The sequence below is a fragment of the Cimex lectularius genome, unplaced genomic scaffold (genome assembly GCF_000648675.2).
Source record: "Cimex lectularius strain Harlan isolate CLEC.00 unplaced genomic scaffold, Clec_2.1 scaffold195, whole genome shotgun sequence".
NCBI classification, from domain to species: domain Eukaryota; kingdom Metazoa; phylum Arthropoda; class Insecta; order Hemiptera; family Cimicidae; genus Cimex; species Cimex lectularius.
Genome location: NW_019392761.1, coordinates 402,796 through 417,782, shown reverse-complemented (window position 1 = coordinate 417,782; position 14,987 = coordinate 402,796). Strand labels below are relative to the sequence as shown.

The window sequence follows — 14,987 nt, the reverse complement described above, 5'->3', positions numbered from 1 at the left end:
TGCATAAAAAAATTTATTAGTTGAACAATTAACTTAAACTGTAATTTAAAAAGAAAAGTTCAAACAAACAATTATTGAATAAGCTAGTGGGATTGATAAGTGCAAATTAACAATGCAAATGATCCAATAAAGAAATTAGATGAGGTAATTTAAAAGTAATTATTGTTAAGTCACTCTTCACTTAACTCTTCAGTTAATAATATGAATAACATTCACATAGCAATTTACAGTATTTTACAGTTAATTACTACTGTTGTAAACTTAAAAAGGAATGTTTAAAGTACATTTTTATGCAGTAAAACATTTACTCTGTCCTATAATTTTAAAAATTGTTCCAAAGAAACTAAAGTATGTATTTCCACCTAATTTGATTGAAAATGAATTTGTATTAAAAAAAAAAAAATACTAACAATATAAACCTGAATGTTGTTAACAGTAAAAAATGAAGTAGCACAAAATTTTGATTAGAAAGAAAAAATGTTAAAAATATTGTAGAAGCATAATGGCCATCACACTGAAATAATGAAAATGATTACAACAACAAATTATACAACAAAACATTCATAATTCGATTATACACCATTTTATGAGGGATTAGATGCAGAATTCAATTTCATGTTTTCCCATTCAATTCAGTCGCTTCTACTGTTTAGGAAATCTTCACTTTTTGATCGTTTAGTACTGTCAGACAGGAGAGAACCAGTAGGCTGTAATTAAAAATGGAAAATAATTAAACACATGGAAAACACATTATTAACAGAGATGTACTTTTCGTTTCAGATAGCCAGACGCATTTCCAAATTCGCTTCCTTCACTTCTGATGCTCTGAAAAAGTAAAATATTCATTGTTTTATACAAGAAAATGCATTTAATTTTTTTTTTTGAACAGGTGAGAGGAGGATGAAATCAAGAAGCCATCCAACCAGCTGGCAGAAGCAGGCCTGCCATTTAATGATTGAATTCCGGATCGTTTGATACTAGCAAGCTTTTGGTGTCCCTTCCAGACAGAATTAATCTTCCCATTTTTCCGTTCTCCTAAATATTTTCAATTTTCCTGTCAGCATTCCATATTTCTTAATCATGGAATCAATTTATTGTGAAACTCCTAATCCCACTTTTTTAAAAGACTTCTATCCAATATCCATTCTCTCTAACCTTGATAAAAACTTCTTTTAAAAATTAGTCCATTTACAAATGTTTACATAGAAAACTCAAATCCCCTTGCTCTCTTTTAATCTAGCTTCTGTCTTGGTTCGTGTTCTAAAAATCTCCACTGACATACAGACTGTTACTGACCAATTTAAAATCATCATTTTTGTCTTTGATTTTCTTTAAGTATTTGATAGTGTGTTCATTCCTTTCTCCGTTACTTCTGAGATCTCTCAAGGTTCAAACATTCCGCTTCTCTTTTATGGTCTACATTAATATTTTCCTAAATCCTTACAAATATTGCTCTCCTATCCTTTACGTAGATGACTCCCAAATTAACCTTACTTTCCCACCTCCTGCAATTGAATTCAGGAAGTCATTGAAAATGGCTTAACTTGAACATAAACAAAAGTCCCAGGTTATTATGTGGATCCAGTTCACTCCTAGTCCTTACCACCTATCATTCCAACTCCAGTTAACTTTCTTCTTCTTTTGTCCCACCGTAAAAACCTTGGGATTGTCCTTGATCAAACCTTGTCCTGGATATCTCAGTTTAGTTGCTGCTGTTTTTACACCCTCCAACAGTTCTGTCCATCCACCTTCTTTTATTTAATATGTGAAAAATTCCTAATTTACTCCCTTATTTGAGTATGCAAAATAAATCTCTGCTGAGTCCCAGGACGTGTAGGAGTAGAGGGAAATTAAGAAGCAGCCCTTGCAAGGAAAGCAGTTGCTACACACTGATAAGTCCTGAGACCTTCTGTGGCATAGGGATTCATACTATCAATGAGTACCTCAATGAGGACAAAAATAAGGAAACAGTGGATTCTACTCTTTGGACACAAACAATTCAAGAACCATCTAGCCATCTTTTGGAAGGAAAGAAGCAACAGAATGCACCAAATTAAGCAGAAAAAATTTCAAATCCTAAGAAGATTCTTAACTGTACACTTCATTATTATTTATATATTTTTTAAGGAGATTTTAAGACCTAGATTAAAGTATACAAAGCATGCTTGATAGATAAAATTTAAAGACGAACCAACTCTGATTTGGATATTATTTCAATTTCAGAATCTTTGCTGCAGTTGCCTGATTCGACATCACTTCTCTTCCCGCCATCCTCTAAATCCTGAAAAGACAATGCAAAATACAAGCTAGTTTTCAGTACTTAAATATTTTATTGAAATATAAACTTACATCTGTTTGAATTGGAAATGCTGGTGTAGGTAGTAGTTTTTTATGCACAGTCTGAATTTTTACAATTATATGTACACATTTTGACGCAATAACTAAACAATTTAAAAATTTACCTCTAAACATGCCAAACCTTGCTTTTGTAGATGTGGTGAATTTATATTGTCCCAAGTGTCGGCTGACACCCGACTATTCTGTAATATAACAACAAAATCACCTGAGTTATTTTATTAGTGTAAGTTTAAAATTGATTGACATTGCTATACGCTGAAAAAACTCATAGGCATCAATTATAAAAAAAAAAAAATACTTTCATGTTTTGTATAAAACAAGTTATTTTTTTTACAAATTCAATTACACGATTATACTGTGATTAGAGGGAATAAAAACTAGGTACCCATTCTGTTTCATAGAGCACTTCAACGTCAGAATCATCACTTAAACTTCCTTTGTAGTAATAATGTTTAAATTCGTTTTTCTCTAATTTCTGAAAAATTTGTCAGTTGTCAAAAAATTTACAATTAGTTCATACAAAAGACTTCACCTCACATGGCTGAGTTATTTCTGAGATTGAACTGTTGTAACGTTGCACCTACAACAAATCTGATTGTAGCTTATGTAGCTTAGTCGTTCCCGATCATTTTGATCTGCCTATTGTTATTCTGGTCAGGCGGTAAGTGATTTTGGATTGGAAACGACCAAGCTTTAGGATCCCAAGAAACCTCACTATTTTTATTATATTCTGCTTTAAAATTTATTGTATATTTGTCATAAAATTTTTTTAAAAAAATATAGTTTACCTCGTTGTAGTCTAATAATTTATTTATTACCCACCTGCAAAGTGATTGCGTCATGAATTTTTTCAGTTGCTGTTTGTGCTTCCACTCTGGTGTCAGCTAAACACTAAAAAAATATACCATATTAAGAGAAATATGATTTTATAGAATATAGATCCACATTTTATTCGTGGGATATGACTCGTTGACATTGGCAATCGGGGTTAGACATCAGATTGTCCGTCCTACCCACTGAAGTTACACATTATCAACATAATCATTTCAACCATAAAGGCATGCGAATTATGTAATAAATATCCATCAGGCATGTAGTTTGTTCTTTCTGATCATCTTTGCCTATTATTACTGCTTCGGTCTGTCAGAAGCAGTTGTGTGACCAAGTCTGGCAGAGCAAACCAGCGAGGAGAGGCAAACCAGGATGACTGGAAACTACCAAACTATGTCAACTCTGATCTCACAAAAACCATGACTCTTATGGCCTGAAGACGGTTGAAACAAGGAACCAAGATAATTTTTCAAAGGCTCACCTTTTCTCCTTTATTGAGGAATTGTCCAGATGTCATTTTGCCACTCGTCCAGGCCTGAGGATTGGCTCGACGAGGTCTCACTGCCTCTGAAAACAGATTCCTGGCTCCTCGCTTGATATTAGTCAATCCAATCATTGAAACTGGAGAGAAATGCGTGTCTTAGTGAACTCCTTCGCGAACAAGTAGAAATAAAACGTGGAGAAATAACGTGAAATGGAGCAAAATGTGGTGCCGCGTATGATATACAGAGAACTGACTGAAATCATAAGCCTAACTTCCTTTGGTAACTTATGGGCAAAAACAACGCCGCAGTAGGTCTAAATATAAAATTGAGATTATAACAAAATTAGAAAGCTTCTGGGTGGAAAAATAAAGAGAAGACTTAAGATATAAACGAAGAGGGATAAGGGTGAGGAAAACATTTTAATTTGGGGTTGAAACTAAAGATCAGTGGAACAAGTGCAAAATGGAATTAAATTTCTTACAGGCCTTGGGATTGTTTTAAAATTTAAAATATCTTTTTGTACATAAACAATATGCTTATAGTTGAGCAAAAAACTAATTAATAAAAAATAACACGGCGCTTATAGTGAGGTATCACATTCACTAATGTTCCTCACAGAATTAATTATTTAGAGGATAACTCAAGTACCTTCATTTTTGTAAACAGTAGGTAGACGAACAAAATAATAAATGAATTAACAAATCAATTAAGTGCTCAAAAACAGTATAGATACAATATTTAACAATCACACATACATACGCATATACTCTGGGTCAAGGTATGGTCTTAAGAAAGAAGCAAATTCAGTTGTTACTGCCAAGTTTTGACCTATTTTAAGGTCATCTGGGAAAAACAATCGTAAATATGTCTACAAAATGACATATTTATTATTGTTTTGCCCTTTTTTCTTTCTTACCTCGATCCAGTGTTTACGAGTGAAAAAGTAGTCAATATTTCTAATATAAAAATGATAAGATCTCTAATTTATTTTTAGATCATTATGTCTTCCTTTTTAAAGGGTCTTTCATTCCTTGGTGATGGTGGATTGTCTGATATGTGCTGGAGAGTTGGGTTAGCATGATCTACTAATGAGGCGTGAAGATGTGTTTAGCTTGCCTTAACGTGATCAACTTCTGGTATTTACATGTCATTATGCAGGGTAGAATTATTGACAAACCACTGGGCACATGTTACTAGCCTTTAAAATCTATTTTGGTTAGTCTGCACTCTTTTTTTTGGGGCTGTTCGTTGCTGAACACCATATTCCATAGCTGTATTAGAGCTAACTACAAGAGCCTCTTAATATGTAGTGGCAATGGTGAAGGCCACTTATGGATTTTAAGCATAAAATTTAGTTCTGGCACATTTAGTTATGTCATTGATATGTATGCGCCAGGTGAGTTTACTGTCAAGAGTAAGGCCTAGATAGCAGACAGGCTCAACATTAGGGACTGTTTTACCGTTTAGGGTTATCGTTTACAGTTGTACATCTTTTACGCGAAGACAACCAAATTCAACTTCTCAGCATTCATGATTATTCTCCACTTTTTACACCATTTGGAAATTTTTACGGTGAAGTTTTGCAAGGGTAAAGCTGGTGTGTTTCTATGTCAAACGCTTAGGACAGCAACATCGTCTGCATTTGGGATGTAACTAAACTATCTGATTTAGAAAGTCCGATGAGTACACAAGATACAATAAGGGGCCTAGGACGCTTCCTTGTGGACTCCTGATTTGATACATGATTTTTTGAGTATGCAGTACGACATTTTACAGTGAATATTCTTCTTTCTAAGTAGGATTTTAAACTCTGAAGTGTATGCCCGGGAGCATTGGCTTCATTTTGTACATAAGACCATCATGCCATACCTTATCAAAGGCCATTTCAGTGTCTAGAAAAAGCCCTCGACAGATTTGTTTATTATCAGAAACGTCAAGAATATTATCAGTGATATGGTGCAGTTGCTGTGGGCAAGAATGCTGACGTCTGAAGCCAAACTGAGTTTCTGGAATATAAGACCCAAGATCTTTCAAAATTTTTAGAGAAAATTGAGAGTAGACTTATTGGCCCTATCCTTATCCCTATTGGTCGGTAGTTCCTAGGATTATGCACTTTAGATATATTTGCAAGTATTCAAACTTTTCAACCTCAGAGATTTATTTTGACAAACAAAGATTTGACTCAGCCACTCTTCATTATTACTTGAAATGGTGGGAATGTTGATTTTGAAGATTATCACAAATTGTAAAATTCTGTGGTGTTTCAGGGACAGGTTCAGTAATTTGGTTAGCAAAATTTAAATAGTCTTACGCATGTTATAAGAAAGATCATCAAAGGAGTTTTAAGCTTGAGAAATTTCACGTTATTATTCCTCATTTGATGAGTTGGCATTAAATTCAATTATTTGATTATTTATTGAGTCAAAATCTTGCTCTAGGACATCAATCTTTTCATAGAAGGTGGTAAACTATTTGTAATTAGAATGATTTATGCTTTTGAAGGTTAGGCAGTAATTTTGAGGGCGGCTGAAAATTGTTTCCCGTTTAGTTTTTATTACTTGAAATTTGACTTTTGAACCCTCCCCCATATCAATTCAAAACTAAAGATGGTTGGGAAAAGGAGGATTAATTTGGAAGGAGAAGAATTTTATGACAAGAGCTCAAATAAATTTCGGAACAGTTATGTATATTATTCGACAGTAGTAACAATAAAACAGAACTAATAAAAATAAATGAGAAATACTTTTTAAAAGGATAGTTCCTACTCATAGTAAGTTGTTTTGCAACGATCCGGATTTTGAGCCTTTTAGCTCATCATCAGGTTGAAGGACTTCTACAACCACGTCTCTCGACATGAATTGCCAAAGTGAAACCGCTGATATTTTTTGAAATATTATTATTTTTAATATATTAATAATTAATTAATATAATAATAAATATATTATTTTTAAAAAGTATTGAACACCACACTCACTCCATCATTTATCATTTCTATAAATGAGAAAACTTCTCGAAAAACTTTATTGAAGAAATGAAAACATAAATGCAATATAATGTTTGAGAGAAAGTTAAATTAAAATTTAAACCTTTTAATTAGTGTTATGGAGAAGATTGACCAGTTTTTTCAATGTTGAAGATGATCAGGTTTATGGTCTTGAATGAAGTTACAAATTTATGCCAACAATTCGCCGAGCTTTCGCGACATATAGTCGCATCATCAGGGACTATATGTCGCGAAAGCTCGGCGAATTGTTGGCATAAATTTGTAACTTCATTCAAGACCATAAACCTGATCCTCTTCAACTTTTGATTAGAGACAAAATCTTTGCATAATGTAAATAATTGAGCGAAAGGCTCCTTTTATCATGTTAATCCTTCTTGCATAAACCGAACGTGTTCTTACTTATCTTCAGCCTTTTGCAGTACCTACGTCAAAATTTGCTTTAATAAATATATAAAAGGATGATTTGCAGGGAATCTGAAATTGAATTTTTAAATAAAAAGGCAAAGTTAGAGAAATTAAGTGGACATAATCGAAATAAACGATATCGTGGCCCGGAGAACCAACGTTACGATCTGAAGATGTTTTCAGCTGTAAAGGTGGTTGAAACGAGGAACCAAGGTAATTTTTTAAAGGCTTACCTTTCTTTTTTATTGAGGAATTGTCCAGACGTCGTTCTGCCACTCGCCCAGGCCTGAGGATTGGCTCGAAGAGGTCTCTCTACTTCTGAAAACAGATTCCTGGTCCTTGTTCGATCTTAATCGATCCAACCATTGAAAATGGAGCGAAGTGAATGTTTTAGTTAACATCGTCGTGACAAGTAGAAATAAAACTTGGAGAAATAACGAGAAATGGAGTAAAACGTTCTGCCATGGATGGAGACAGACTGACTGAAAATCAGCTAACTGGTCATGGTAACTTGCGATAAACAAGGCATCAGTTGGCCTATACAATAGTTTTTAATTTTTTCTGTTTGCCTTTATGCGATAACAAAGTAAGCGTGTTATTTTTTTATTAATTAAGGCTGAGCAATTAGGGTGTCTGATGAAATTCCCACGCTAGCAGTGCTGGGTTTAAATGCCGTCATAGTCCATGTCATTTTAATTATAATTATAAAAGGTATTACAAAGTGGTTTAACCCATGACACCCAATGGTGTGGTCCTCTTGTATCAAAGGAATTACTTAACTTTTTAATCATACCCTTATTGGATAAATATTTTTTCTGAATTATACTTGGATTTTGTTTTAACCAAAGTATGTAAAACAGGTCAAATTTTGCCAGTATTTTAAAATAATTAAATATATTTCAAAAAAGAATTAATTAAGGAATGGCTTACATCTGGATTGATAAATTTTTGTTCATCTGAGACTTTTCCATTTCCACTATAGTCTGCTATATTCTAAAAGACATAATAAATATTGAAAAAGTTAAATTATTGTGTCTTTTAGTAAATGAAGTATTTTTGTAATTAATTCACTACTTTCGTGGTCCGCTTGACCAATTAATACATGACAATTAATTAACGAAGAAGAACATTAAGAATCCAAACCGATTACACGACATTTGAAAAAAATGGCAAAAAGAGGAAAAACTCATAAGGTGGGGTTGAGATGGGGAGTTGATGTCCGAGTGGATCGAGGTCACAATAGCTCAGGTGATAGAGCAGTGGCGTATCTAGCCGAAGGTCGTGGGTTCGAATCCCTCTCGTGCCATTAACTTTTTTCATCTCAACTAAAACCCTTAATTAATTGTCATATTTTTGTAATTTTCATTCTGTTAATCAAGCTAAAATCTTAATAGTACTTTTGGAATAAACTATTCTCTCTTTTTATTGATAAAAGACATTAAATTTTAAACTAATATGAGAATATTTTTAATTAATCATTCTACGTAAATTTAATCCAATGGTAATCAAATTATTAATTCTACTGTCTTTAATAACGCTAAATGTTTTAACAAAAGTTAATTATAATACGTAGAAATTCAAAAAGGCCTAACCGATTCTGGTTCAGAGAGAACTTCAACTTCCGAGTCTTCACTTTTCTCATCCCTGTAAACATATTCTTTTTTGACATTTGTTGTTAAATCCTGTAAAACGATTTCTGTTAATTATGCATTGCAATAATCAAATGTTTGTATAAAGCTTACGGATTGTATAGAATCGACAACGTTCGTTTGAATTGGTTGTACTTTTTCTGTACTTCGGCTGATCAATTTACAATCAGATATTTCTTGTTGTCTCTAAAGCGAAGTACAATACAATACATTAACTTGTGACTATTTGTATCGACAATTATTACATAATAGAATTGACATTTCAAAATATTTATTATTTTGGGTATTAAGTTCACAAACCTACCTCACTGCTTTGTAAAATATTCGAAGTCCTTCGGGTAATTTCTGCAATAGGGTCCTAGCATTTAAAAATAAAATAATTCACTGTATAGTGTATGAATAATAATTAAACATAATATAAGTTAAAAGGGGACTGTGGTGGCTGAGTGGTTAGGGTATGCGGCTCGTACTGCCAGGCTAGCAGCATTGAAAATAATATGAAGTGGTTTGAACCAGGGTCCTACTTTTTAATCAAATGTTAAAATAGATTTTAATCATTGTAATTACAATAATTATTTCAAAGTATGAATGAGGAACAAAGGTGGCAGAGTGGTTATGATGTTCGACTCCTATGCCGTGCAAGTGGTCCTGAGTTCGAATCCTGGCGTAGCCCAAGGTTTCTTAATTGAAATTAGTATAAAAATGGTGTTACAAAGTGGTCTACCATTGAATGTATAGTTGGACGTTAAGCCCTCCTGTAAGACAGGAATTACAATTAATCTGGATCATGGTATGATCTGGCTGAAAACACCATCAATTCTTACAGCCAACCAAGCTTTTGATCTATTTTAAGGTCTTCATCAGGGCAAAAGAATCTTATGTCTACACATTGACATAATTATGTTTTTAATAGATTTCAAATTTCTTTGAAGACTTTTTTTATTTATTCATACTATACTGTGTATCCAGATTATTTATTCCTGAGTAAAAAAGTGGTCGATATGCCTAATTCTTAAGACAGGAATTATTTAAATTTTTAACCTTTTAATGAATGGGTTAAACTATATTTCAAATAAATTTATTATGTATTTCAAATTAGCATAGCCTTAATAGTTGGTGTCCGACTCGTATTGCCACACTAGAGGTTGTGGGTTCAAATACCGTGGTTTTTATAATTGAAAATAGTATGAAAAACGTATTGCGAAGGAGTCTGAACTCTCGTCCAGGACAGCCAATGTGTAGTTGGATGTTAAACCCTGCTGTAAGATAAGAACTCTACTTTTGAATCAAAGGTGAAAATAGATTTTAATTATTGTAATTACAACAGTTTGGTGGCAGAATCGTTGAGGGTGGTCTGACTTGTATTGCCATGGTACAGGTTCTAGGTTCGAATCCTGGCATAGCCTTTTGATTTTTCAATTCTAAATAATGTGAAAAACGTATCGCAAAATGGTCTGCGACACCCAACAAATAGTACGTTAAACCCTCCTGACAGTATTTACTTTTCCTTTTTTTCAAATTATAACATATATGTTCTTTATTATATGATTATAATTGTATATAATAAGGCTAACCTTTGCGCAACTATTTATACAATTTGTTTTTCAATGTTTGTCTTTCATTTTTTAAAATTTAGATATAAATCAACCTATCAAGCCTACCACACATTGTGAAACATCAGTCGGCTTAGCGATTTCAGCAGAGTAGACCTAGGCACAAAATACGGTTTGATTAATTTTGACACTTGTTTTTACCAAAATATCCCTGAGTATTTGTATCATAAAATGAATTTTAGTTCTACTATAATTTATGTTAATTGTGACAACTGACTGAATCTGAAGTATAATCGTTGTTTGTCCTCACAACATCCACTTTATCCTCGCAATCCTGCAATATGGATGAAGAAATGAACATTTTTAAATGTAAAAAATATATTATTGAATGAAATATTCTCTTTTTCAACTTACAGAATTAAAATTCATCTAGAATGACCGCTTATCTTGATTTGTGTCTCCTAAATATATTAAAATTATATGTTTAAATTTAATCAAATCTCAGATAGTATGTCAACTCAATTCATTGTCAAGAGAATGTTCAAATTTAAACTATATAAAATATGAACACTTTAAAAAAATTCTATTACTTGAATTCGTCTATTACATATTATATAACTTTCTGTGATAAATACATAAATTGCAGCAAATATTTCAATTATGTCAAAAAAAGGAAGACTTTATTGAATTGATTTCAATTTGTACTTACCAAACTTGAATAAATAGAGCCCTTGATGTTGTCAAGTAATAAATAAGGCAATCATTTTTGAAAGTTAGACATAAACTCGAACTCTTGTAAACAAGGGGAATAATCCTGGTTTTGTATAGAACAATTTTCATCCAGTCGACTGTTCAAGGATTATCAGATCTCGAATAACAATTCACGCTATATTGTTTACGTTTCAAACCTGACTCTAAACATTCCTTCCATCCTTCCTTATTCAGCTGTCTTTCATCTTACCTTTTAGGCATAAAAGAAAATTGAAAATATTATTTTTAATTAAAATTAGTATATTCACTGCTATATTAGTGAAGATAGATTAAGTAGAATAGAATATTTTTAATTTTTAGGCAAAGCTGATGAGATTCAAACCCAGAATCAATCGCTCTAACAACTCGGCCACTTTAGTCCGTATGATGATGATGAAAGGATACCAGGAAATTGAGAGACATGAACGATAGAGCCGATTTCTTCAATTTCAATCTTCTCCAATTGTTTAACTCCTTCTTGATTTAACGTTGTAAGGTTTTATCACAATTTTAATTTTATCCAAAAATTGAAAGTTGAAAATAAATCTACTAGGAATGTAGTATGGTATATATTTTCAACATTAAAATATACAGCGAAAATTTGACAAAATCAATGCTTCTTTAATTCAATTTTTCCCCACTGGGACACAATATACATAAAATATATTCCTTATATATTTAAATATATATTTATCTATGGGAATTCATTATACAACTAACAGTAACAAAAAAATTAGAAAACATCCACTTTCAAGATGCTAAATAGTTTTACTGTCTAATAAATATTTTCTAGGTTTTATTTTAATTTTACATGCAAAAGTCTGTAACAGTACTCAAAATTAGAATGACTAGAATGCACAAAACATCAGTTTCAATTGAGCATAATTAAATTAAATGACTAGTAACTCAAGATAAGAGACTGTAAAATGACATCATTACAAGTGTCTTTGACTTTTCAACGCTCTTATCCTTCCTTGACACACACTCTTTCACTCGCTTTCCCTTTCAATACCAAAATGAAAAAACATTGATTTACTTGTAGAGAAAAAGTATTGAATTTATATAATTCTAAATATAATATTAATTAAACTAATTATTTCATAACTTATTAGAACATTTAATGTTCTGGAATGTACCTTTGTTATCACATTATAATGTCTTTAAAACATTTATTTTGCTCTTGTGGAACACATACATAGATTACATTGTTTATTTCACTTGAATTAGTGTCCACTCGTTTCAGAAAACCAGCTAGTATTAATTATAATCTAACGCTAAATAGCCAAAGACATACTATACAAATTTTGACGAAAACAAAAAAAAACCTTTGACAATGAGGATTAAAAATATCGAAGCATTTAGTAGAAAGATGATTTTTGAAAACTGGTGGCAAAATAATAATTCGTTTTTTAAATATCCTTCAACAAAATACTTCAATTAATTTTTTTTTTGCTTCAAAAATCACAAGCAAGTTTTTTTAAGCACTCAGTAATCCCCCTCTAGGTGTATACAAAATCGGGTAATTTCTACAAAAATAAATCTTCATTAGTGCAATTATTAAATTATATACAATATGTTTACCTTTCATTGCCTTTGAATGCACAACAAAGAAAATTAAAAATTTTCAATAAATTATACTTAACGTTTACAAAACACAATGTAATACATGTAATGTACACAATAAGATTTTTTATATCACAAACCAACATTTTGATTAACATTAGACCTAAAAGTGGCATACACAGAGCAAGTGCTTACAACACTGTACTAATTTATTAACATTTATTATAAATTTGCTTTATAAATCTAGACATAAGGGTAATATTGCATTACTTGATTCACTGGGATCTTATCTACGGTAAAAAAAACAACCTTTCAGTACTTAATTTGGGACCAATGTTCAAATAGTGACTGTAATGTGTAATGAATAAACTGAAAAAACGTGCAGGTAAAAATAAGAAAACTAAACAATAACAACCACAAAAACAAACATTTCAATAAATACCCGTATTCGAAATTAACCGCTAAAATAAAATGCTCGATGAAACCCAACCTTTTTCAAAACTGTATAAGTTTTGAAGTTAATAAATTGGGATTTAAACATTTATAATCAGTTCAAAGGTTGTCATGGTGTCTATTACACACAAAGATATAATGTAGATAACTACAATGCATGAACAAATAATGTTACATTTTTTTTTTTAAAGCTATAAATATTAAAACACCAGCACGAATATTTATATTTTTAAGTCAAATACAGATTTCTAATTAATACTGATGGGACAAGGCGGAGTCCAGACCACCTGACAGTAAAAAAGAAAGTGTGTATTGTTTATCACATGATTGATGGAATTATTTCCTGCCATTTAGATCTCTGTTTAGAAAAGAATATTTGTTAGATGTAGCACGTCTTTTTTAATTTGGGGAAATGTGGCAGTAAAAGTGTAACATCGAAATGAAACTTTTTTTTCCCCTACAAAAGTGATGTTTCTTGAACTCTCATGGAGTTGCATAGGTTACTTAGTCTCATGATTTTTTTTTTTTTAGAGAATCCGTGTACTTTTTTGATGGAACTCCATCATCAAAGGTTTAGTTCAAACTAATTTTAACTTTTATTTGGGTAGCGTTTTGCTTAACATTGTAAGAATTTTCAGCCTTATCCTAATATTATAATTTACATGTAATAAAAAAAAGCTAAGGTTGGATAAGTTAGGAATAGTTGCTAAAATAAGTTAAAAAAAGCTGGAAGGAATATCAAAGATATGCTGGAAATAAGGCTGTAGATCTGAAGCGTGGCCATCCAGTACATAGCAAAGAGACGTTTCCCACAACCTGGAAGTCATAGGAACGTGATAGACAAATAGTCTATTACTAAATAAAGAGAGTTGAGGAGTTATTTGGTCTCAGACAGAGTTTATCCATCTGTGGGACATTATAAATTTTTGGGGCCACGACAGCCTGGTGGCGTACACTTTTCGCCAGATGTCTATCGACACAGAAACTTCTGACAATTACCAATTACTGTAAAGCCAACCTTTGCAGGAAGTTGACCATTTGGCCCAGCAGTTTTTGCTTTTTTCCTCCCCTACTCTGGTTGGGAAACCGGTATAAAATAGGATAATTTGGAAAGCAACGTCGGTCAACTTGAAGACATCCCAGTCAAGTCTGGGACTCAGTCAGCAAGGACCTAACCACTGTGACAAGTCGAATAGAGTCGACAGTCAAGGACCCAGGAAGCTGCAGGAAGAACCTAGAAGACACTGGATGGCATGGAAGCTGGTACTGGCAAGTTTGGGCTAAGCCCTCTTGTGAATAAGCTCATCCCAGAGTTAGAGTTGTGCCATACTTTCCTTGACTGTCTCTCTCTGGTTTATTGCATTTTTGGAACCTAACCTTCCACTACCTAAAAAGTAGTGCGTATGCTGAATGTATTCTCTTATCACTTTGAACACACACCTAATGTTTTTTTTTGTTATATGTAAATTATAATATTAGGATAAGGATGAAGATGCTTACCATGTAAGCAAAAATCTTCAGTGATATTCAACCTTTAGTTTCTTAGTAAATAAATGCTGAGAATTTTTAGTTTTTCTATTTCACCAATTGTAATATTTATTCTTATATTGTAAACCATTGGGAAAGAAAAATGAATAAATAGTAAATATGACGACTGAGGAGGTGAGACTATGCCATTAGACAAGAGGGAAAACAATTTTGAATGTAAATATTTTAACAACTATTATAAAAGTAATACTCGATAATATTGTTAAAAAATGATTATGATATAAAATATATTGAAATTTGGTTGTTATCGATCATTTTGGTCTGTCTATCTTCGCTGGGTTGGTCTGTCATCTTGCATTTAAGCATTTCACCATATTTGGTGCTGGATCAGTCAAGGCAGAAAAATGGAAATGCCAAGTCTGACAGACCAAAATGCCTGGTAATAACC

At 32.2% G+C, this 14,987-nt stretch overlaps 2 protein-coding genes and 1 long non-coding RNA gene across 11 annotated transcripts in view; 1 reads left to right on the top strand and 2 right to left on the bottom strand.

The window, feature by feature from the left end:
- LOC106663333 lies at positions 1 to 11,246 on the bottom strand. 7 transcript variants are annotated; one of them, XR_001340015.2, is made up of 17 exons: positions 10,995 to 11,245; positions 10,700 to 10,746; positions 10,563 to 10,619; positions 10,394 to 10,441; positions 9,037 to 9,090; positions 8,826 to 8,918; positions 8,676 to 8,765; positions 8,014 to 8,076; positions 3,181 to 3,249; positions 2,891 to 2,938; positions 2,744 to 2,833; positions 2,463 to 2,540; positions 2,350 to 2,400; positions 2,192 to 2,281; positions 769 to 825; positions 581 to 707; positions 3 to 514 (listed from the first exon to the last, which is right to left on the bottom strand). XR_001340015.2 is itself a non-coding variant. In XM_014388095.2 (16 exons), the coding sequence occupies exons 2-16, from the start codon at positions 10,712 to 10,714 to the stop codon at positions 633 to 635; spliced, it is 978 nt and encodes a 325-aa protein (XP_014243581.1). In that variant the 5' UTR covers positions 10,715 to 10,746; positions 10,995 to 11,246; the 3' UTR covers positions 1 to 632. The 7 variants fall into 7 exon arrangements, 1 of the variants encoding a protein (XP_014243581.1); XM_014388095.2 differs by having other exon boundaries at positions 1 to 707; positions 10,995 to 11,246; XR_001340017.2 differs by lacking the exon at positions 3,181 to 3,249 and having other exon boundaries at positions 2 to 514; positions 10,995 to 11,246.
- The window catches only part of LOC112127071, a 12,192-nt gene continuing 3,903 nt past the window's right edge, over positions 6,699 to 14,987 (top strand). For both annotated transcript variants that reach the window (XR_002910378.1, XR_002910377.1), the window contains exons 1-2: positions 6,699 to 7,296; positions 11,357 to 11,526. This is a non-coding gene — a long non-coding RNA (uncharacterized LOC112127071). The remainder of the gene's footprint in view (positions 7,297 to 11,356; positions 11,527 to 14,987) is intronic.
- The window catches only part of LOC106663320 (protein charlatan), a 24,427-nt gene continuing 21,793 nt past the window's right edge, over positions 12,354 to 14,987 (bottom strand). The window contains exons 3-4 of one of the 2 annotated variants that reach the window (XM_014388066.2): positions 12,617 to 12,626; positions 12,354 to 12,561 (exon numbers count right to left, since the gene is read on the bottom strand). In XM_014388066.2, coding sequence (XP_014243552.1) covers positions 12,620 to 12,626 — 7 coding nt within the window. In that variant the 3' untranslated portion in view covers positions 12,354 to 12,561; positions 12,617 to 12,619. The remainder of the gene's footprint in view (positions 12,562 to 12,616; positions 12,627 to 14,987) is intronic. The other variant, XM_024227393.1, reaches the window with a different exon arrangement.

What these genes read in the sequence shown, in the direction of transcription:
- LOC106663333 (XM_014388095.2), bottom strand. An exon ending in TTGTCGATTCTATACAATCC is followed by an intron (nt 8,766 to 8,825) that starts GTAAGCTTTATA and finishes ATCGTTTTACAG; the next exon opens with GATTTAACAACAAATGTCAA. An exon ending in AAGGTTTGGCATGTTTAGAG is followed by an intron (nt 2,401 to 2,462) that starts GTAAATTTTTAA and finishes GTAAAAATTCAG; the next exon opens with ACTGTGCATAAAAAACTACT.